This window comes from Pieris napi, chromosome 21 (assembly GCF_905475465.1).
Source record: "Pieris napi chromosome 21, ilPieNapi1.2, whole genome shotgun sequence".
NCBI lineage: Eukaryota > Metazoa > Arthropoda > Insecta > Lepidoptera > Pieridae > Pieris > Pieris napi.
Window position 1 is genome coordinate 7,076,362 of NC_062254.1, and position 23,325 is coordinate 7,099,686.

A 23,325-nucleotide genomic window follows, 5' to 3' on the forward strand; every position below is an offset into this window, starting at 1 on the left:
TTAGAATATTACACTTTCTATATTTACCACATAATTTTTAATTTCTAACAGCAAATAAAATACTATACAATTTTAATATAATTCTAATAAGATAGATAAAGCATATATGTACAGTAGTGGAAATATTTTATAATAAACTATAGAAGCAGATCACAAATCCCATGAAAATAAGTGATGTTTAACTAACATATCTCTGACTCCTTCTTTTAATGGCTGATTCTGTGTATCTTTCTTAAGTGGAAGTTCCCAATTTGGATTTAAGTTAAAGCCAAATTGTGACAATATGCGTAACTCGCATTTAATTTGTACCCACCCTGGGGAATTTATAAATGACCACGGGTGGTACCATTTTTGGACAACATCCACACATGAACATAGGACTTCAAGCCACAAATGTAATGCTTCCTCATTTAATCCCATACAAATAAGAGTCCGCAACTTGACGTCCATCTGTGCATGGGCATTGTTATGAGATAAATTAATGGCTTGGACACATCTATATAATAATTCTTCAGGAGTTAACACTTTACCATCTTCATCTAATCTGTATGTTTTACATAAAACTAAACGACTGTAGACAGAATTAAAGTGCCTCTCAACTTCCCTAGATGAAGCTTCCTCAATAAATAGCCATGGGTGACAGGGACCATCTAAAAAGCTTGGCTTTTTAATACCATGAAGTAATACTCTTTTAAAGGCAGGTGCAAGTACTCCTCGGACTAAATGGGCAGCTTTTTCTGTAACTGAATCATCTCCAGCTCGACTATATTTAACCCCTTTTTCATCTAATAATTTAACAAATCTTGCTGGAAACCAACCTCTTAGCCCATTTAATTCACCGATCCAACAATGTTCATCACGTGAATTTATAACTTCGATGACATCATTTTTTCTAAAGCCAAGTTCATTGCCATCTCTTCTTTCAAAGTCTAATAATGCTTTAGCCCTCCTTCGTTTACTTTTTGAAACATTAACATACCTTTCCCTATCAGCAGCATGGCTTTGCATGCTGTAGTCAGCTGTGAGCTGAACTTCAGAAGTTAACTGTGGTTCTAAGGCAAGGAAATGCCTGGCAACTTGTAAAATTGCTTCTCTAAGATCAACAAGAATTTCAGTTTGTTTTACATTCTTAGATACAGCATCTTCATTATTAGTATCATCTCCAAAGAGCATGGTTTGGATCACTGATTTACTTCTCTTGATTTGACGCCGTTGTAACTGCTGCTTTGGAAGATTAGGGACAGCATTTGGATTTCCAACTAGAGCTCCTTGATCAGCCATTAAATAGGCTAGGTGTCTTCTCCGATGTGTTTCTATAAGTGCAGGGCTTAATGTGTCTCCACAAACCTCATCAATAGTTTTTATTAAAAGATCCACATCATCAATTTCACCAGGAATATCTGATAGTGCATTAAAGATTTGAGCCGAATTTGATATTTCTGTAAATCTGTTTTCCTTGATTTTCAACATTGCTAGTGTAACTTTAAAAAGTACAATGGAACCATCTAAAAAGAAAAGATCCCAAACTCTCAGTAAAATTTTCATGTGAACAACATTTGCATATAGAGTTAAAAACCAATGCATAGTAATAAGAGACAGTTCAATATCATGAGCATTTAAGACTTGATCAATTCCTGGCAAATAAGATGATATAAGACTTCGTAGAACTTTTTGATCAGCTTGTATACCTATTAAAGTAGAAGAGTAATATGATGCTGGCAACAGGTCCTCTACAGTTGTGCACATTATCCAAAAGGCCTCTTCTTCTTCCATGAGTAACAAAAGGGATGCAGCAATCATACCAGTTCCCTGACAGTAACCAATATCTGGGTAAAGCCAAGCAAGAGCCCTCAAAATTCTTCTCAAGCGTGGTACTCCAGTGCTTGTTGGATGGGAAAAACACACATTGTTTGGTAAAATTTGCACCAGATCCTTTTCAATTTGTTTACTTGTGACCAAACCATCATCACTTGATGCTCTAACAATTTCATGATATGTTATTTCTGTTGTTAAGTGTTTTCTATTAGCTCCACAAAGGTGCATCCACACTTGTGGTCTAAGCGAGTGTGGTATTCCATCCTTAACCAAGTTTTGTAACTTATCGGTTTTTTCCATTTTATTGTCGTTTTCACAGAAATTAATCTCTTTACTAAAAAATTCCCATTGAAGGCGATGTTGGTCATCTTCAATAAATGATGAGGCAAGTAATTTATTAGAACTTTGCTCGGGTCCGTCCTCCTCATCAACACAAAACCCAAATTCGTCAAATCTGTAGTCGGGAAGACCACCGTGACCTTCTGACTCAGGTTGTGCAAGTTTAGCCATTATATCTTGAGGCACCATACTCGGTGTAAGCGCTGAGAATGACCCTCCCGGTGCTGGTAGAAGTTCATCAGCTACATTCATACCACGGATTGCATCTATTACATCTTCTGGGTCATCATCTGCTAGAGCAGCACTTAACTTACGTTCGTGTTCTTCACGACCAACGTAACCGACGTGGTCGCGCGAACTAAATAAAGATTTCGCTATATCCATGTTTACTAATTTACCATTACACAAAAAATAAGATTATTGACACTTACTTTCTAAAGAACTATCTTGTATCTAATATCTATATTAGAAATCTATCTTTATTTGAATAATTAAGATGGCGCTCGTACCAAAGCGCAGAGTATAAAATATTATAGAAGTAAAGAAGCCCTCTTAACTTCAGCCCCTGAACTTAAACGACTAGACATTCCTATACTATTTTTAAACATTCTTATTCGTATATGTATATGGGGTGTGAAGACAGGGCATGGTCTTTGTAGGTTTCGCTAAGAAAGTGAGGTCAGCATTGCCTAGCAAAGGCCAAAAATCCATCTGCTGTTTTATATCATCGTCCACCCTTGTACCTGCTGCAGCCACGCTCACGCGTGCCCACAACCCAGACCTGCAGCTGAGCTGAGGATGCAAAACTGCAAAACCGAGCTTGCCTAGAAACCCTGAAGTGGCAGCCCCACTAGACTAGGATATAATAGGTTAAGCTCCTGCATGTTTGTAAATCCAGACACACAATGACAAACAGGGCTCATCATTTACCGACCTTTGGCAATCACGGGCACGAATTGCTTTTTGGAATGGAAAAACGCTCAGCAACGATATTTGAGTAGCACAAGCTGAACCAGAAATGCTTAGATAAAATCTGCTTATATTTGGTTTAAGCGAGTGCATAGAAATAGTTTTAGTGAATTGAGAACGTCCAAATTGTCTGGAAGGTAGCGTTGCAAATACAAAAGTCTTAGAAAGCCGGCTGATATTAATAGCGATAGTTGATTTTATATATCTTATGGTGTCGCTTTCCTCCTCTCTTACTCAGCAAAGAAAAGTCTTGTGGACTGGAAACCGATCTCGGACCAAATCATCTGGGCCCCTTTTCAACTCAAGAGAAGAAATCGGAAGATCTTCATAGAGCAGTGTTATACTCCCACGTCTGTGGACCATGGGGACCAAGGATGACATTAACAACGCTCTAAATGCCACACTCAAAGGTAAGAAACAAGATATTATGATCGACATAGTGCTTACAAAATTTGGAAGCAAAGCACTAATTGTGAGCGTTCCACGAACAAACATGAACTTGGAGTGCGCAAGGAGTATGATGAACGGTTAATAGAGTTTTGCCAACATCTTGCCATTTCACCACGACAAGGTAAAAATATTCGGATCCGACGTCAAATCTTTGCTTCTATATGGGTGCGAAACGTGAAAGGTCACTAACGATAACTTGCATCGGCTCCAAGTCTTCGTCAATCATTGTCTTCGCCGTATTCTGGGTATCTATTGGCCCGAGAAGATCTCCAACGATAAACTCTTGGAGTGCTGCCAACCGGAAAGGAAACCAACCCGCAAAGAAAGTGAAGGAGAAACCTAGCCACATACAGTTGCAGATGAGGGAGAAGATAGCTGGAAAGACTTGGAGGTAAAACCAAACGCGATGGCGGCTCACTGTGGACACCCTCTGCCTCACGAGTCATTACACATTGGTCAAGTCCAATGCAGATACGATTTAAATTTTTCACACTGGGACTTGCACCTCCTAGGGCCTCCTCGATCAAACCAAAACCTAATTATTAGTGATAATCCCAGTAAAAAAAGTACAAAGTTTTCCCATTTAAGGGCAAGTTCACGACCAACGTAACTGAAATAAATAGAAAACGAATGTGAAAATAAATAGAAATAAAGGATTACAACACGTACGTTAAGCTTAGTGACTAGGTATAGTTCAACCGGAATCTCATGGCAAATCCCTATTTATTTTATTTATTTTTTATTTATTTCCCTTAATAAATATTTGCTATGGGGAAATAGGATTAAAGATTTTGATACTGTTCAATTTTTATTTATGTCTTTAGTATTAATGAAAATGAGTTTAATTAGTTTGTAATCAATCTACTGTAAATTGAAACTGTCCAAGTGGATTATCTTCTTCCCCCCTCTCCTCTTTTTACCAGGCATGTAATACACACCATCATTCGTTATGCCCTCAGCTATGATTTGCCGTACCGAAGAAAAATATATAATGAACTAAAAGTATCAAAACCACTCAATCCAACATATCGGTCAACTCTACCACGCGCTTTAAAATCAAAGATTAAGTTTGATTTACACCTTAATCTTCCTTTATTTCACGATAAACATTAAAAACAAAAGTTCTCGCATGAGATCGAAGTGACTTATTCGACATTATCACAAAAACAACAAATTTGAAATAGTTAATCACAAAATCTCAGCAGCGGTTGACAGATCATGTATTTGACGGATGACACTTGACATTGCTATATGAAAATCTATTTTTTTTCCTTCAATGCCATGAGATTCCGGTAGACTTATATACTGTAAATTGTAAAATTATAGTATAATGTGCGTTTTCCAATTGCAGTACTAGAGCGCATTATGCGGCATAATGCTCAACGTTGAATGTTCCAACTACAGCAACGCTTCGCACAATTGAGCACTCTCAAAACTAATACTCTCGCGTGCTTTTCGCAATAAATGCAAACACAGTGACAGAAAATTGACCAGCGTTTTTCTTTAAGTTGGCATTTATCGAAATTTTCCTTAGTAAATATTATTTATTGTTGAAAAGTTTGTTTCGTCGTAGATTTTGAAAATAATTGAAGTTATTTCAAACTGCTAAAAAAAATAAATATAAGTATGTAGTATAAATAGTTACTTTTTTTATATTCCACATTTAAAATATGAATACAATTTTATTTTAAAATTCGGATCTGTAAACAAATTTATTTTACAGGATTATACTCTTGTAAACATTGCAATGGTTTTGAAAAGGTATATAATTTTTTTAGAAATCATTTTAAAAAAATTACTCAAAACGTAAAATATGATGTAAACTTCTTACATGAAACTATATATTTTACTGTTAATTTAGCTTGTTAAAACCTTATATTCATTAAAACTTTTCTCTTATTTCAGTAAAAAAATGTTAATGAAATAATTTGATTATTAAAATAAGCGTAAAAATTTTTCAACCAATTATTATTGTTAACCCATTGATATACAAAAAACCCAAGATGCACAGTCTCATATAAAAGTAACGCTCGAAAGTGTCCCGAAACACTATTTCTGTCCATAACAGTATATGTTACAAGCATATATTATTGCAAAATCAACCTTACGTGAATTGCTTAAAGTTGTTATTACAACGCAGTGTATACGTACTTAAAGCAATAAAATTTTACCACCGACCGTGGTCGGTAGGACAAGGTATTGAGTGGAGTCGAACATGACTTTTTTATTTACAACTATTTAACATAATTTTAAATTTATCCGACTTTTCGGGTGCTTTACAGCGTGAGTGGTCACGGTGACTGAAGACAAAAGGTGTTGGATGTTAAATAGTTGTAAATTTATAATAATACCTAACTTTAATCCGGTTAAAAAGTTTTTTCTTTAAATTAAAAAAAAAAATTAAATTGGCTACCTCCTGACCTACACTTTATATAGCGTAAATATATTTGTCAAAAACTACACACAAAAAAGTTCAAGAGTACATAAATTGATTTATAAAAAAAACACAAATAAATAACATCGACTCCACTTGTAGACGCGAGACTATTTGAAATGAGCGCACAATTTAGAATGTTGCGCTCATTTTTTGAGGACGTTTTTTTGACGTTGAGTGTGCATCTTGGGTTTTTTGTATATCAATGTGTTAACCACATTATTTATACATTAATGAGGTTGCTAACTCTATTCAGAAAAATTTTTTTTCAACACTGACTTAGCGCACTCTGCTGATGCATTTGAAAACTAATTCACGTTCCAATTAAGCTTCCTGCTTCAGCATTATGCGGCATTGTGCGGCACTGAGTCGCATTATGCTCTGTAATTGGAAAACGCACTGGAAAACGCACATTACCTAGTTAATAAACCATAGACTAAAGTAGGCACAAGGGAGTAGGGATATGGATTATGGTTATGGCTTTGTTTATTAAACATTTTTCCTAGTTCCTACTAATAACTAAAATTACAAATCCCAATTACCTTTTGCCCTAAAATCCATTATAAATATTGTAATACTTTGGCTACAAAAGTTATTCCTTATTGTATTTTCTAATCGAATCGTTCATAGTGTTACAACATCATTTTATTTGTTAGTTGCCCAGTGTTGTGTTGATTGTGTGTATGTAGTCCTATATAACCCATAACCCTTAATATATACTTAGGGGTATACTATTTGATAAGGTAATTATTAATTTGTAATACCTATGTATCGAAGTACGATGATTAAACTACTATATAAGTTCTAAAGTTGTTTGCATAACATAGGATGGCCGAAAAACAGTGTTGCATAGAAAATTGTACTTCCTCATCATCAAGAAATGAAGACGTTGGAGTGACATATCATAAGTTTCCCAAAGATCTAGATATTTACAATAGTTGGATTCGTATTACCCATACAAGACCTAACACTCACAATAATTTGTATGTGTGTTCAAGGCATTTTTGTAAAAGTGATTTTCAAGTGTATCAAGAATCAAAATATGTACTAAAGTCAGGTATCTGTTAATAGACATTTTGTAGAAGTGTAGTTTATGGATACTTGCTTGCTTAGGTTCTCTCTTTGTTCTGCTAATCTATCAGATATTATTGTATTGCATTGCGCATCCCACATAATCTTACACTTATACATATTATGATTATTAGTTATATAAAATAGGTATATTTCATATATTAGTGAATTATTTTTATATTTAATTAGTTTTTGAAAGTAGCAAGTGATATTTGTTTGTTGCATCTTTTCTTTCATATTTGTTAATAAAGCATTTATCTATTGTGTGTAATTTCAGTAGATTTTTATATATTAACATATTTATAATGTTTTGATGAATGACAATCATGTTTTTCAGGAGCACTGCCATCAATATTTCCTTGGACAATGGCAGAAGACAATGACTTTCCTGAGGCTCAAATTGGCAGTTTATTTAAAGATGATAATTTTAATACATCCAATAGCATCAAAGAAGCAGACCCAGAGAATATAGACTCAATAAAGAAATTCATTGAAGGTCAACATCAAATGACAGAGAATGTTGACAAAATGAACACTTTAAGCGACTTAAACCTAAGTGTAACAGCTTTAGATGTAATACACAAGTCCCAAGAGACACCAATAATAGCTAATACTGTTATGAATATGATTATTAATAGTTCAAATGCCAAGGTAAATCAAAAAGAAGAAATTAAATATAACGTAAACCACTGTGATAAGGGTGAGATTATTTATATTCTAGAATACAATAAATTGATGTTAAACCTTTGTTAAAAAAATTGTTTCCACTGTGATGAAAAGAGACAACATTAACTAGAATGGTGCAATTAGACTATTTTTTTATAAATAAGGCCTTATACCCTTGTTTATAAATTGTTTTTACTGGCACTTTTTTTAAATCAGTCTTTTTAAAACTCATACATAATTAAAGAATGAACAAGATCTTTCAAGGATATAAACATATTTGCATAATGCAGATTATTTTATATATTTTAATGTATATATATGCTGGTGTTTTTTGATATATTTAATGTTTAGTTTTACAGACTTCTTAAAAAAATTTTTATTTGAATCAATTTTTTATATGAAACATTTCTTTGTCCTCAATAACTTATCAGGCACAGTGTCATTGAAAGTTGGCAGTAAAGTGGAAGCAAAAGACTTTGGTGGTCAGTGGCATGCTGCATCTATAGTTGAAGTTGATTATGATGAGGTGGAGGTCTTAGTTCATTATGAAAATTCTACTAATATGTATGTATACCACTATGTGACCACATATTCAAAAAAATAATGGTAACATTTTAATAGGGTGCAGATTTTTTAAAAAGAACAGCTACTTATCAAAAGCAATATGAAATAGAATATACTATAAATAACTTTTAACAATAAGTTGTATTTTTAATGTTAGTATGTATGTATATTTTTGGTGATATAGCTAACTTAAAAATTAAAGTTCATACAATTAATTGATACTATTACATATTTTTTGCAGAGATTACAATGTTTTTAATATGCATATAAAACCTATTTCATAGAAAATAGTGACATTTATACTTTTTGTAATTCAAATTTGGAACCCCATTTCAAATTAAATTATAAACATCTGTCATTATATTGAAAGTTTTAAGTTACACAAATTATTGATGTTATAAAAATAATAACTAAATATTAGGTTTATTTTAAATAATAAATATTTAACTTTAGGCCAGATGAATGGATAAGCGTGAATAGTTCTCGTTTGCGACCTTTTAAATTAAATCGCCCCACTGAAGTAGCGACGCCAAATATGCCGCCAAAACCCACTGGACAGAGTACAGAAATTCTTCCTAAAGATGAAATTAAGGTGGAAGAAAAGAAAAAAGTAACTTTTATTGAAGGAGAGAGGTGTTTAGCGCGTTGGAGAGACAATAAAAGGTTTATGGCTACGATTCAGAATGCCTTGGGTCATGGTAAGTATTTCAGATTTCTTTACGTCAAACACAGTCTTGTATTGTAGCTTTTAAATTCTGTAAATTTGTTAGAAGTCCGTTTAAATTTGACCTCATTGCCTAGGATGTTGTAATCTAATATATAAAATTCTCGTGTCACAGTTTTCGTTGCCATACTCTTCCGAAACGGCTTGACCGATTTTGATGAAATTTTTTGTGCTTATCCGGTATCTATGAGAATCGGCCAACATCTATTTTTCATCCCCCTAAATGTTAGGGGTAGTCCACCCCTAAATTTTATTTTTTTATTTTTTAGACAAAATTTTTAATTTCTATTTTTTTATGATACAACATACAAAAATACATACAACCCCTAATTTTCACCCCTCTACGATCAACCCCTATTTTTTATTATAAATGATATACATGGCAAAACGACGTTTGCCGGGTCAGCTAGTATTTTAATAAAATTGGAATTATTTGTCATTGGCTTTTTTTATGTGTCTAGCCACAGTAAATGTTATTCATAAATATCATATGTATCATATGAATAAATGTCAATTAAAAGTTTAATTACACTATTTTAATAAGAATGAAGTGAAATGAAGCAAATGAGCCTACCGGGCAGCCATAAAGGGCAACTAGCCGTGGCCTTGAGTATATTCTCTTTTCAGGTCAATATGAAATTGTGTTTGATGATGGGTTCCAGTGGAAATGTTCAGTTACAAGGTTGCATAAATTAAAAGATTCCTCCGGAAAACCTTTTGAGAATCTATCGGTAGATACATCAATGTCACCGAGCACTTCAGCGTTATCTCCGCTGTCACCAGGCATTGGGCCGCTTAGTAAGCCGGCATTCCATACGCACCTCTTTGATCCCACCAGAGACTACTTAGGATCCAAAAGCGAGCGTCGGGAAATGAAAAGAAAACTTAATATTAAGGAAATTTTTAATATCGGTCAGAAAAAGCGGAAAATAAAGCCAGAAAACACTGAACCAAAAAGTATAAAAAGGACAATAAAAATTGAACCTAAACCTGAGGAAATTAAGAAAGAATTACCGGGTAAGTGGAAATATAGCAATTTTAATATAATTAATTTACATGTGGCACCTGATTAAAACATTTTGATTGATATTTAAAAAAAAAATCTCACAAGACTCCTCCTCATCTAATTAAGTTTTTTTTTTAAATAATTAATGTGATTTTCGTTGACAACGTATTTAAATACACATTAAATTTAAAGAAATCTTCCATATATATTCTTGTACTACAGTGTTAGAGGTCCTGTCTAAGTAACTTTTAGTGACTAACTATGTAGTCGTAGTTAGTTTTCTTCGATAAACCTGAACATGTTTTTACAGACGCAGTTGCATCAATTATTGGTACTGTAGATGGTAAGGAGCCCGAAGACACAAAACTAGAAACACCTGAAAGCAACGATGAAGGTGATGAAAAAATAACTCTGGATGATATCATTACTCCAAAGGAAGCTTCGTACTGGTCAGACTCTGATGCTGCTAACCGCTCGGACCCGGTAAGTGCGGTTTACACCCGAAAGTATTTATAGCTTTGTAGCAGTAGCTTTAATAGCTAGAATTAATTATGTATTAATAGTTTTTACAAGAATTAAAACAGATTCACTAAATATTAAAATTGTAGTCAAATACAGTTACCACTGTTAGTATTAGCTAATTGTATTTGGTTCTTTGAAAAGAAAACATGTTCAAGTTTAACTCATAATATAGGTTTCTAATGAAGAAGATACTCTAGAACAATTCGATAATCCCGACGAAAGTATAAACGAAGCAGTAATTGATAAAATGAAAGAAGTAATCAGTAAACTAGAAGATAGTTTGAATAAAGTGGAAAGTATAGAAGACGTAAAAGAAACACCAGAGCCAGAAATAAATCTCGAAGTCATACAAGTCGATCCTAATGACGTGGAAATTGATATAGAAACGGAAGAAATAGATAAAATTGAAACGAAAATTGAAGATGAAATCAAAACAGAACAAACAACTGAACCAAATGATGTAAATAGACAGGTGAAAATCGAAGAAAAACCGAAGAAGTTAACATCCAAAGTAAAGAAGAGTAAAAAGTTGAGGTTGTTACAGGAGAAAAAGGTTAAAAAGCAGGTTGAGAAGGTTAAGAATGAGTTGGAAGAGATGAAAAAGCAGGTAGAGGAAATGAGAAAGCAAATGTTGCAGAAGACAGAAGAACTTGCTACGCATCAACAGCAGCGTGCAGCACCGGTATGTACTTTAGCGCTTTGTTCTCAGATTAGGTATTTAGTTTTAGATTAATTACAAAGACTGATGGTATTCTGGTTAAATTAATATAAAATATTAACTGTTAAATGTATTAGGTTATTTGTAGATCTAACATTAAATTTAGCATGGTTCAATATTTAAAATACCATAAGATATAATAGATACGCAATTAATGAACATGTCAAAAATAATTAAAATTATTTAGCTTGTCTTTTTAATAGTTTTATAATGACTTGAAAATTTAATGAGTTCGGAGCTGAGATTAAGCGCTAAGTATTTATTTATTAAAGTTCTCCACATCATATATAATATATCTACAGTATATGTTACAAATTATCTTTTCTAAAATATATGACTTATGGTAGGTAAACATAAATGTTACAAAAGATAAAAATACAACAAAAACTTCCACTTGCAATTTTTAGATTTTACTAGTAATTTTTGCTTAAAAATAAGGAAAATACCCGATTAGGTATCGGTAAGCACTTAACAATGCTTTTTTATAATTGATCAGCTCACTTCCGAATATATCAAACTCTGGATAATTGGTGTTTAATTATGTTACGTTCGCGAAGAATTCGAATCAGATGTGAACTCCTAGAATGGTTTTTCTAGACGGAATTTGGAAATTGTGCTGATTTTGATAACGTTAATGTTCTGCAAGAGGTCTGTAAGAAATATGACAAGAACGTATTAAAGTGTGACATACGGGATACATTATTAAATAAAATAAAAAAAAAATCAGTGGCGCTACAACCTCTTTAGGTCTTGGCCTCAGATTTCTGAATCTGTTTCATGATCATTTTTAAATTTAATAGGCAAGTAGGTGATCAGACTCCAGCACCTGACACACGCCGTCGACTTTTTGGGTCTAAGACATGTCGGTTTCCTCACGATGTTTTCCTTTACCGTTCGAGCAAATGTTAAATGCGCACATAGAAAGAAAGTCCATTGGTGCACAGCCGGGGATCGAACCTACGACCTCAGGTATGAGAGTCGCACGCTGAAGCCACTAGGCTTACATTATTAAATACATAGCGTTAATTATTTACCCTTAGTGTATTACGAAAAAATATACGTCTCGTACGTAACTGGTCAAATTTTAGTGGAGATATCAAGCGTTTAAAAAAAATTTCAGAACGAAATGCCAATAAGTTTCCTCTTGCCGGGTGAGTGGTGTTGTCGGTGGGTTAATGGTGAACCAGTGGGACAAGTTCACGAGACGGTTGAGCCCCGTGGAGACACCCAAAAAAAACCCGCGTTGCCACGACGCACTGTGATGGTAAGTAAATATTATGAATAAAAAACTTTTTCTAAATTTTAAAAGTTCTTAGGTTTCAGCGATTTTAATCATTTATTAGATTTTTGTAATATAGTTAGCGTGTATGGGGTAGAAAAAAATAACCACCATTTATAAAAATCATTGATTTGATGTTCTTCGATTACAAAGCAAAGAGCTAAGCATACGATCATTCAACAAGGAGTCAAAATGCGCTGCACTACTTCTAATTTCTAAGCTTTTTTATTTATTCACACTTCGTTACCTTATTCAAAAACATACATATAAAAAAAGCAGTTTACATAAGTTATTAGGCAACAGGCGGCCTTATACAAGCGATTTCTTCCAGGCAACCCTAATATAGAACAATAAAATAAAAACACCTACAAAGGGTAAAGTACAAAAAGTGCATAAATAATTAACAAAATAAGTTCTGCGCGTACGCATACATACGGAACGAACGAGGCCAGTTTTTATAGTTGCGTGCGAGTGGCGATTAAAATAAGAGACGTCGAAGTGTCGATGTTTCAATAAAAATAAATTTGTAATGTTTTTAAGCGAAATTAATAAATAATATTCTGTATATGTTACAAGTACAGTCGAAATTATGTTATTTTTTATTAAATGTCGGTCAATAAAAAGCATACAGATTTCTGATCATTATGCGGGATTTTATATTACATCTGTTAAAATGGGTCTGTTACAAAATGGTACCTAAGATTATATTAAAAATATATTTATATAAAGCCATAACTCATCGTTGTTAAATCAAAGTATCTACTAAATGGGCGTATATACACGAGGTTCTCGGAGAATCTCTCGGCACGTCTTTTTAATCATGCTCTATCTTCATCTTAAATAATTTAATTATAATATTTAAAAGGAAATTAAAAGAAAAAAAATTAACCATTATATCATAAGAAGTCATAAGAACACACTTACATTACCGTCTGTACAGACACACATACAAAAAAACAATAATAATGGTTGATTTTTAAAATTAATATTTTAATTTAATTGATTAGCAGAAAATTCTGAATCCCATATATTTGTATAAAATTCATTCGAAGCAATTCACTTTCGTTTTATTACGTGATACAATTTTAAATATAGAAAATACTTATTATTTATAAAAAAATAATTGCTTTTAATTTGCAGGTGGAAGATAAACGACTACCCGAAGGTTGGAAGAAAATTATGGTGAGAAGGAGTTTGGGACAATCTGCTGGAAAATGGGACGTCGTTTTACTCAGGTATTTCAAAATTATTTTGTTTACTAATCCATCATAGTCTTAGTATAGTTTTTGTTATAAGTAATTTTGTATAAAAAACGGCGTAGAATTCTAGGAAAATATTTAGATATTTTACTATATTTTGTTTTATTTTAGTATTAAATCGATAAATACAAGCAAATTGTATTATTTATCCAATAAATAAGACTTGTATAGACGTTTCAAAAAGCAGAACGTTTAGTTAAAATTGTTAAATTAAAAAAAAAAGTGTAAATATGATCAATCGTTTAAATCGGAAAATTTAACATTTAATATCGTATATATAATGTAATTGAAATTAAAGGTAAAGCTTTCTTTAAGTTATAAGGGCGCTAGCAGCGGTTTTTTATTTTTAATAAAACAACAGCACGAATACATCGTTAGAATAGTTTTCGTACATACAAAATATATGCAACTTCTTCGATAGAAATTGTCTCCTCAGGAGTGTGCTATACTCCTGAGAAAGTTGCATGGATCTGCTTAGCGTTGCGCCTTCTTAAGTTCTCATGTCATTTTCACACGTGTATGTTAACATATTTTCATAATGTTTTATGTCCTCATTTTAACATATTATGTTTGAGAGAATAAAAAAATAGATGAGTCGAAATGAAATATGAAACTCCCTTTACAGTCCGGATCAAAAGAGATTCCATACAAAGCAAGAGATGAGAACTTACCTCGATCAAACTCAAGGCGAGTTTAAAGCTTACGAAAACGCTTTATTGGACTTTGGGGTACATCTGAAGTTGTCCCGAAGAATGGGATGGGTTTCAAACACTGGACCCTCCAATGCACCCGTTTCGAATGTTTCACCATTTGTAAATAGAAAGAAATTGAGCACCAAAGATGGGAAAAAGAGGCTGAAGATACGGAAGCCAAATGTAAGTGCTTTAAGAGAATACAATATTTTAATTCTGACCAAAATTAAACTGATTTCTTACTTCTCGTTCAAATCCCGGACTTGCTGGAAAATTTAAAATGCGCCATAGCGATTTTTGAGCATTGTTCCATCCCTGGGGTCGTACGTTCGATTAGAGAATTATCACTAAATAAATTCAAAGCCCTCGTTAAACGGCAATTAATCAATAAAGCGTTTTATAAATTTGAGGAATACTTAAATGATCCTAATCCTTGGGATTGATTTGCTCCAGTTCAAACAATTTGTATGACAATACTTGGCGATTAAAAAGAGTGGCGGAAAGTTTCTTGCCAGTTCTTCTTGCCCGCTCTACGCCCTTGACTTGCGAACTGGTAGTAAATGTAAATTTACAATTAATTTAACTTGACAATCCAAAAGTGTACTTGGTTACCCACTTGAATAAAGATATTTTGAGTTTGATCCCCAGCTCTGCACCATAGTCTGTGTGTATGTGCATTTAACACTTATCGTGTAAAGTATCGCGAGGAAACCGGCATGTGATAGACCCAAAAAATCGACGGTGTGTGTCAGGCACAGAATTTTGATCTTGTTGATCGTCTTGGTTCAACTTGCCTATTAGAAATGATCACGGAACACTTACAGAACTCTGAGGCCCAGACCTAAAAGGTTGTAGCGCCATTGTATAATTCCGAACACACCAAAATGTTCAATAACAGCAACGTTAAATATATTTAACGATTTTCAGTATATCTTACAAAGACAAGGAGAAATAGGAGAACCATCAGAAATATCTGGTAAAACGAAAGAAACGGATCTTGATATGCAAAATCCTCCAATTGAAAATGGATTTAGTAAGTGTGCATTTTTCTTATTACCTTAATTGTTTTGGTTTAATCAATTTTATAATCCTAAGTGTCTATTAATTTAAAATTAATATGTAAGCAAGTCATTGCAGTAATAGATAGAGTTTGATTATTTCTATGCAAGCTTCTACGGTGTCTGAGGTATTATTAGTAAAGTCTAGCCTTTTTTGAAGGTATTGCTCTTAGATCTACTTTTCAACAGTATTTTTGGGGATTTTAAGTAATAAATTGTTGAATCCTCGGAAAACGTATTACTATTGATTCGGATTTTACCACAAATTTAACAACTATAAATAAATAGTTGTTAAATTTGTTGTAAAAAGTTTTCTCTTGAAATAATAATTCTACTTTTTGACTGTCTTACAGTATACGTCGGATCTCTCAAAGTCCAAGTAATTGACAGCTTACTGAGATGTCCCGCGGAAGGTTGTCTCAAGAACTTCAGAAATAACACCCTCTTAAAAATGCATATAAAGCATTATCATCGCGAGTTAAAGAAAATGTTGGGTAAAACTCCAAAAGTCTTAGATCTGGCCTACGCTCGAACGAGGCCCACCGGCGAGAAAGTCAAAAAGAAAGTTATCAAAGTGAAAATTCCTAGAGTTCAAAAATCTGTTTTCGTCGATCCTAAACTGGAAGTGAGCGAGCCACAACCGGAACTACGCATCAACGTAACCCCATTACCCATGGAAGAGACACAGGAAGATTCGCCAAAACTTCGCCAAGCGCTTATACCAAAACCGGTAAAGCGTCCAAAAGTGTTATTACCGGTTCGTAAACCGGAACAGGAGGTCTCCGAAGACGATAAAACGGAATTGGAGTGTGTCGATTTCGAGGCTGCCATATCTACCCACACAGTAACAAAGCCGGGTGCTGACTTCAAACAAATAGAAATTAAACCTGCTTTTAGTGAGGATGAAGAATGGCCCTTACATTCTGATGTTGAAACTAGATCTAGTTTCCCTGGTTCTGGTACTCCGGACTCAAAGACAATGGATAAAGTGGCAACACCTAACCTAGGTGTATCACCAGAGTCAAACGAAGAGGCGAAGGAAGGGGAACTATACATGTTATCGGAAAGTAAGTTACTCCTGACCGTTTATATAAAAAAAAAAGTGTGGCACTCGGGTACTGCCGCGGTAAAACTATTGCATAGCATTTTTTATCAACTTATGCAGTTATAATTATTTATTTATTTTTTATTGAAAGCAGTATTTGTTTTTCTGTCATATTAATTCAAGTTTTTTCTTTGATATTATTTCAATCTACTACTCTACCAGACTCAGACTAAAACGCCTATATAGTCTGTCCCACTCTAACGCATATTTGCCGCACCTATCGTCATCGTGTGTTAGGTTTTTTTCGTTACGGAATTTCTTGATTCAGTCGCCGCGCTCGAAGCCCGCGATAAAATCTATGCAATAGCTTAAAACTTAAGGGTTCCTAACTCTAAGGGGATTCAGAAACGAAATAAATTCCATTATTAACAATTATTGTATAAATTTACCAGTTTATATGAAAATTTACAGCTGGTGAACGAATTAAGATCGAGCGTATGAAGCGTGAAGAGATAATAAATTGCCATTGCGGCTTCCGGGAAGAAGATGGACTTATGGTACAATGCGAACTGTGTTTGTGTTGGCAACACGCGCTTTGCCATAATATTCACACTGAGGGAGAGGTAAAAATAATTATTATATCTACCATTATATTATAAAAATATTAATATGTATGTTAATATACTATAGGGGCCGATCAAGTATTACGTAAGCACTTTAGGTGGGAGGGGGCGTCTTTGATTTTCTTAAATGATTACGTCAACAGTAATTATTTACTTTCTTACACATATTACCCGCATTGACTATGCTTGAAAACGAATACATTTGTGTACTATTATTTTTGAGAGCATTGCTTACTTTTGCTGTCGAGAGGAGGGGGGGGGGGGGGGGGGAAATAGATATAATAAGTTTGACTATACTTTTTTTTCTTAGTTGTGTAATTCTTTTTTGGTAGGGCCAAATATCATGAAAAGCTGTACCAATAGACGAAATTTCTGCATTATTGACGAGGTTTCAGTTTCGTTTATTAATTTTACGCTACCGACTTCACGGCCGAATATTCTGTTAATCGCTGTTCATGAGAAAAACCGTTGAGTTACGGAAATAATATAAATTAATAACCGAAGACCATATTATATAGTAGATTTACTGGAAATATAATATTTACAGGTACCAGAAAAATACACGTGCAGCATTTGTTTGAATCCGAAACGCGGTCGTCGGTCAAAGCGTTTCCTACACGATCAAGACAGATTGTACGAGGGCCTACTCCCTGGGGCTAAGCCCTGTGAATTCCTGCGCCGCTCTCATGAGCTCTCTGGCAATTTGCTGCGAATACAGGACGCTTTACATGCTATGCGAGTCAAGTACTATGTCACAACGTGAGTTACTTTAAATTTAAAAAAAAAAATTCAAAACGGTTCTATGATCTAAATCTATTATTTCGAAATTAAAAAAAAAAAACATATTAGTCGTTTCCATATAATGATTGCAATAGGAATGACATGTCAACTCCATTAAGTTTATTTTCGGAGTGATAAACTTGCATATTAACGAAATAAAAGTACATAATACATATATATAAAATTAATTCAAACCTAAATTCAAGATTGTATATATATTATACACGGCTAGTATTTTTAGATACAAAACCGGTATTAGTATTTCTTTTGTCAATAAACTACTAGGTTTTGTAAATAAATATAATTTTTTAGCAAAAAGAACCATCCAAAACTATACCTATGGGCCAAAGACTGGGAAAACGCTGAATTGAATTTCACGCAAGAGAGACTGAATTCCGATTATTCTGATCTCAACATTATCATAAATAATATTGGGAAAGAGAATTTGCCAGTTAAAAGTCAAGATGAGGAAAGGGAGGCACTTCTCAATCTCCCTGGATCAATTCCTGGAGTGCCTTTAGACTTTCCTATTAGTACCACGGAGTTAGAGAGAATGGCCAAGTCTTTACAAGGTAATCTTAGTTTAGATAATGTTTTATTACTCATAAAATAATGATTAATTTAAATTGTGATTTATTGGGTAACTAATATACCCAAAACATTCTTATTAGTAATATGCTTTAAATTGTAGGATAATATAAAAAAAAAAAAATTTTACATATAATATTTAAATGATTTATTACTATTGTATTCCTACAGGTAATTACAAATATGCTAAAAATAAAACTAACAAATTTTCCATACATTGATCAAAAAAATTAAAAGCTATCAAAACTATAATCTGGGGAGAAATTTCTCGAGTTGTACTCACACAAGTTGTGTCACTCTTTGTTGTCAAACTGTAAAACTCCTAAATTACATGACTAACATAACATGACAACTCTCTTTGACCCCAGCAAATGCTCAGTCTCTGTAGTATATAATGCACAGTGCACACTATATACAAATATTAATAATTTAATCTTAAAACATGAAATTATACTGCAAATTAGTTTTATATGTCAAATAATTATTATTCATCAGGTTATTGCTTGTTTTGATCATTGTGTAAAAGCCTTAATATTTTTCTTTCAAATCTTTTATAGCGTCCGTGCGGAAAGAACCAGAAAGAAATTTCAGGTGTTTGCAGTGCCAAATTTTACATTAATATCTTTATTGTTATGACAACACTCCTACGTCATTAAAGTTTTACAGTATTATCAAATCATTTTAATCAATCCTGAATTGATTAAAACGATTTAATAGTAAAAGTATGTAATATTTTTGTGAATAAATGAAATGACGCGTATTATGATATATATATTCGTTTGCATTACCGCCACGCTGGCTCTCTTTCTGCACAGACACTACCATAGACTATAGCATATCTAGTTTCATAGTGATAAATTATTTGTAGAGCAAGAATCCCCTGTGTCAGCCCCACAACCTGAAGCACCAATTGATAATAATGTTTGTCGGGAACGATTACTAAGACATGTACAAAGATGTCAGGCGCTTATTGATGCAAGACTTGACTCTATTGAAGCGCAGGTTGCTGGTAAGTAGTTATACATAAAAAAAATTTTTTAGATGACATTCCTCAATACATACTAAAGGAACTACTTCAAACCATACAATAAATATTTTTTTTGGGAACTCTGATTACAAAAAAATTTGTTTATCCAATTTAAACAAATATAAAAAAATCGTTTGTAGATAATAAAATGTTGTTTTTCAGAATTGGAATCCCAAGATCCTTCATTTGAAGATGATGAAACCGCAGACTACTTCCCACGAACAAAACAAACCATTCAAATGTTGATGCGAGATCTTGAAAGTATGGAAGAGTTGGGTGTTATAACTTGAAACAATTTTAATCATTTGTAGATGTTTAAAAACTTGTAGATTAAGTTGATTTTTGTGTATTACAATAGGATAAATAAAGCAAAGCTTTAAAAAAATATAATGAAAAGCAATGTCATTTTATTTGAAGTTTTCTTTTACAGACATTTTCAAAGATTAAGATACAGCAAGTTTCAAATAGTAAGTTAAAACAAATTTAAAAAGGCTTAAAAATATTGGGGCTTAAGAATTAAATATATTAAAAAACATAAATATGCTTAAAAATTTATTCATACAAAAATTAACCTTCATAGTATTTTGGTAGTTGATCACCAAGGATAACTGATCGCTCAACACCAGCCTCTGATATCACTCCAAGCCTTACAACACCTCCCGAGGAACCATCTCTCAACATAGCCAGGGTCAGAGTGTTAGTAACAAACTTGACAGCTTCTTCTTTGCTCATTTTAGGCTTAAAGTTAGCATCAACATAACCATAAACATAAGATGATCCTGAACCACCAATAGACACTGCTTGTCTCTGAACCATACCTCCAATTGGTACAGAGTAAATTTGTCCTAAAAATATAATAGATAACTAGAAATAAAGGTATAAATATTTTAGTGAACACAGCTTAATGAACATTCAAACAGTTATTCACCCACTTGATCATATACAGGAGAACCTCTATAACTCAAAAATTAAGGGAGACACCAGAAAATTGGAGTTAGAGCTTTCAACTTATGGAAAATTTTGACTTAGGACTTGTTTTAAATTAAAGAGTTGCAAGATAAAACATTGCTATATTCAAGATACAGAAGTCCAATTAATTTTTTGAGTTCTAGAGGGAAAATATGAACCAAAATGAACTCACTGATTATTTTGACTACTGTAGATTTTGGGGCTTGAAGGGAAATAAACAATATTTTCTGCAGGTTTTCGACTTAATCAATATATATGTAGTACCTCATGTATGAACATATATGAATGGATGAAGACCTAAATTTAGTTCCCAGAGTGCAAAAGATTAATAATGTCCACAGAGATTATTGTGACATGCATTTTAAGGATTATACTAACCTCCTTTATTCTTATCCCAACCAGCAACAAGGATTCCAGCTACAAGTGAGTCTCGGTAGTTATAGCAGAGTTCACGAAATATTGCTGCTGCAGTTTCCACTAGCGGAGGCTCACCCAATTCCATCCTATGGAAATCTGTAAGAAAATTGGGATGTGATTATTAAACAAAATTGTTAAAAGCTTGGCAAACTTAAAGCACAACAGTCATCCGATAATACCTACAGATTTCTACATACATTGTTGTTTGAGATGTAGATCTACTTATATATAAGGCATTGTCAACAAATAGTGGGGTTGGATTTGTTTCTATAAACATATTGGATCTTGATATAGAAACGTCACAGATTGCTCTAAGTCTCTGAGACATCTGAAAGAAATTATAATAGAATGGTACTTACTGAGATGATAAGTTACAATATCAGCAATAGCTTGGGTGTCTGCAGCTGATCCCGAACGACAACAATAGATGTAGTCAGTGATCTTTGTCAGCTTGTCCGTTACTCTGTTAGCGATGTAGGCGCCGGTTGTTGTACGAGAGTCCGCACCAATCACAACTCCGCCATCAAACTCACAGGCCATGATTGAGGTTCCCGTACTGTGAGGAGCATTCATCCAGCTCATGCTGGGGTCAGTGTAAGTGTCTACTACTGATGCGGCCATTGTTTTACTAAAAAATATAGTAATAACCTTATAGGAATGAATTTATAAACTAAATTTATTAAAATACGTTGTCTAATGCATTAAACGTATACCAATGTAAAGATTGTTCATTTATGTTGGATCAAACCAAAAATAAGTTACTTACATGCCTGTTGTTATTCTTTTCAATTATTAATTTAAAATTTTGAAAGTCACTGCGCCAAGCAAATAATTCAACTATCTGACAGATGTCAACTGTGTTAAATATCAACTATATTAAATGTTCTTTCAGTTGTCAGTCTGCAGACATAGTGTTGAAAGCTGTCAAATGTCACGGAGTGTTACTAACTCCAAAAAAGGTGCTAAGTTCGCATAAATTAATTATAAGATACTTGAGATAGTTTAGCATTAGATACTATTATTATTATTATTAATATTAACGTGTGTTAGATTTACAAAACCAATGGCGCTACAATATTTTTTAGGTCTGGGCATTAGATTTCTGTATCTGTTTCATAATCATTTGTCAATCTGTGTCTCCTGTGCTGGACACACGCCTTCGAATTTTTCAGTCTAAAGCAAACCGATTTTCTTACGATGTTTTCCTTCATACAATTGCTTTTTCGAGTGAGCATTTAGGCTCTATAAACCTCAATTTGTAAGAGATTAAAATATATTGTTTTAGACTATTTGTTAAGTCCCATAACCCCTTAATGGGTTAGGTATTAATAAACCAGAGGCTATAGCCAATAACCTTTTAAGGTCTGGCTGGGCCTCAGTTTCCTGATCTGTTTTTTCTAATAGGCCGTCGACTTTTTAGGTCTAAAGCAAGCGGAGAAAGTACTTTGGTGCACAGCCGGGGATCGAATCTACGACCTCAAGGATGAGAGTCGCACGCTGAAGCCACTAGGCCAACACTGGAGTGTTAGATTTAAATTCTCAATAATTAACCAACCTCCGGACATCACGACACATTTACCCTTACTTCGTTGATGCTGCGACGGTTCACACGACCCTTTACGGAACGGAACTCGCTGCGTTCTTTCTTTTCACCTGAGCCTGCATGTACATCTTCCATCCATTGGGATACAGCAAGCACTGGCTAAATTAAAAAAATGCATAAAAATGTCAGAAATTAGATAGCCATATATATTTTGTTTGTTGCCATATATAGAAAAGTAATGACTGAAAAATGTTGTGTTTGGATGATTCACCATCAGTAAAGCTGGTCGCTCTCTCTAAATTACATAAGTAAACAAACATAAGGATATTTTTTACTATTACAAATATTAATAAAACGATTGTTGTTAATAGTGAGCTGAGCAGTGTTGTCTGCGGCGTGCGACTCTTATCGTAGGTTCGAACCCCGTTTTGCACCAAAGGACTTTCTCTGCTTGCTTAAGACCTAAGCAGTCGGCAGCGTGTGACAGGCACAGAACGATGGTCACCTATTTCCCTATTAGAAAATACAGATCATGAAACTGATACATAAATCTGTGGCCCAGCCAGACTTTAAAAGGTTATGGGCACTGGTTTATTATTATCTAACCCATTATGGGGTTACGGGGCTAAACAAATAGTCGATAACACAACATATTTTAATCTCTTTACAAATTGAAGAGCGTGCTAGATAATAAATGCTAAATTGAAAAAGCAATTGTATGACATTTTGTCTTTGTATAAGTTAGGTGGGTTACCTTTCCAAAATGC

General features: G+C 33.6%; 3 protein-coding genes across 6 annotated transcripts; 1 reads left to right on the top strand and 2 right to left on the bottom strand.

Annotated features, from left to right (window-relative positions):
* LOC125060283 (small G protein signaling modulator 3 homolog) lies at positions 1–2,650 on the bottom strand. Its single transcript, XM_047665100.1, has one exon. It carries the CDS (start codon positions 2,536–2,538, stop codon positions 151–153), a length of 2,388 nt encoding a protein of 795 aa, XP_047521056.1. The 5' UTR covers positions 2,539–2,650; the 3' UTR covers positions 1–150.
* Positions 2,651–6,442: 3,792 nt separating this feature from the next.
* LOC125060146 lies at positions 6,443–20,039 on the top strand. Of its 4 annotated transcripts, none has more exons than XM_047664900.1 (18): positions 6,443–6,750; positions 6,818–7,064; positions 7,416–7,778; positions 8,176–8,308; positions 8,762–9,006; positions 9,660–10,049; positions 10,349–10,521; positions 10,733–11,242; positions 12,399–12,542; positions 13,698–13,792; positions 14,442–14,691; positions 15,436–15,541; positions 15,920–16,633; positions 17,083–17,234; positions 17,782–17,993; positions 18,327–18,586; positions 19,471–19,611; positions 19,792–20,039. In XM_047664900.1, the coding sequence occupies exons 2-18, from the start codon at positions 6,836–6,838 to the stop codon at positions 19,917–19,919; spliced, it is 4,245 nt and encodes a 1,414-aa protein (XP_047520856.1). In that variant the 5' UTR covers positions 6,443–6,750; positions 6,818–6,835; the 3' UTR covers positions 19,920–20,039. The 4 variants fall into 4 exon arrangements, with proteins under 4 accessions (XP_047520856.1, XP_047520855.1, XP_047520857.1 ...); XM_047664899.1 differs by having other exon boundaries at positions 6,835–7,064; XM_047664901.1 differs by lacking the exon at positions 6,818–7,064 and having other exon boundaries at positions 6,444–6,750.
* A 129-nt stretch (positions 20,040–20,168) lies between these two features.
* Positions 20,169–21,912, bottom strand: LOC125060147 (proteasome subunit beta type-6). The gene is made up of 4 exons (XM_047664905.1): positions 21,782–21,912; positions 21,375–21,643; positions 20,977–21,111; positions 20,169–20,474 (listed from the first exon to the last, which is right to left on the bottom strand). Exons 2-4 carry the CDS (start codon positions 21,634–21,636, stop codon positions 20,197–20,199), a joined length of 675 nt encoding a protein of 224 aa, XP_047520861.1. The 5' UTR covers positions 21,637–21,643; positions 21,782–21,912; the 3' UTR covers positions 20,169–20,196.
* Positions 21,913–23,325: the final 1,413 nt, after the last annotated feature.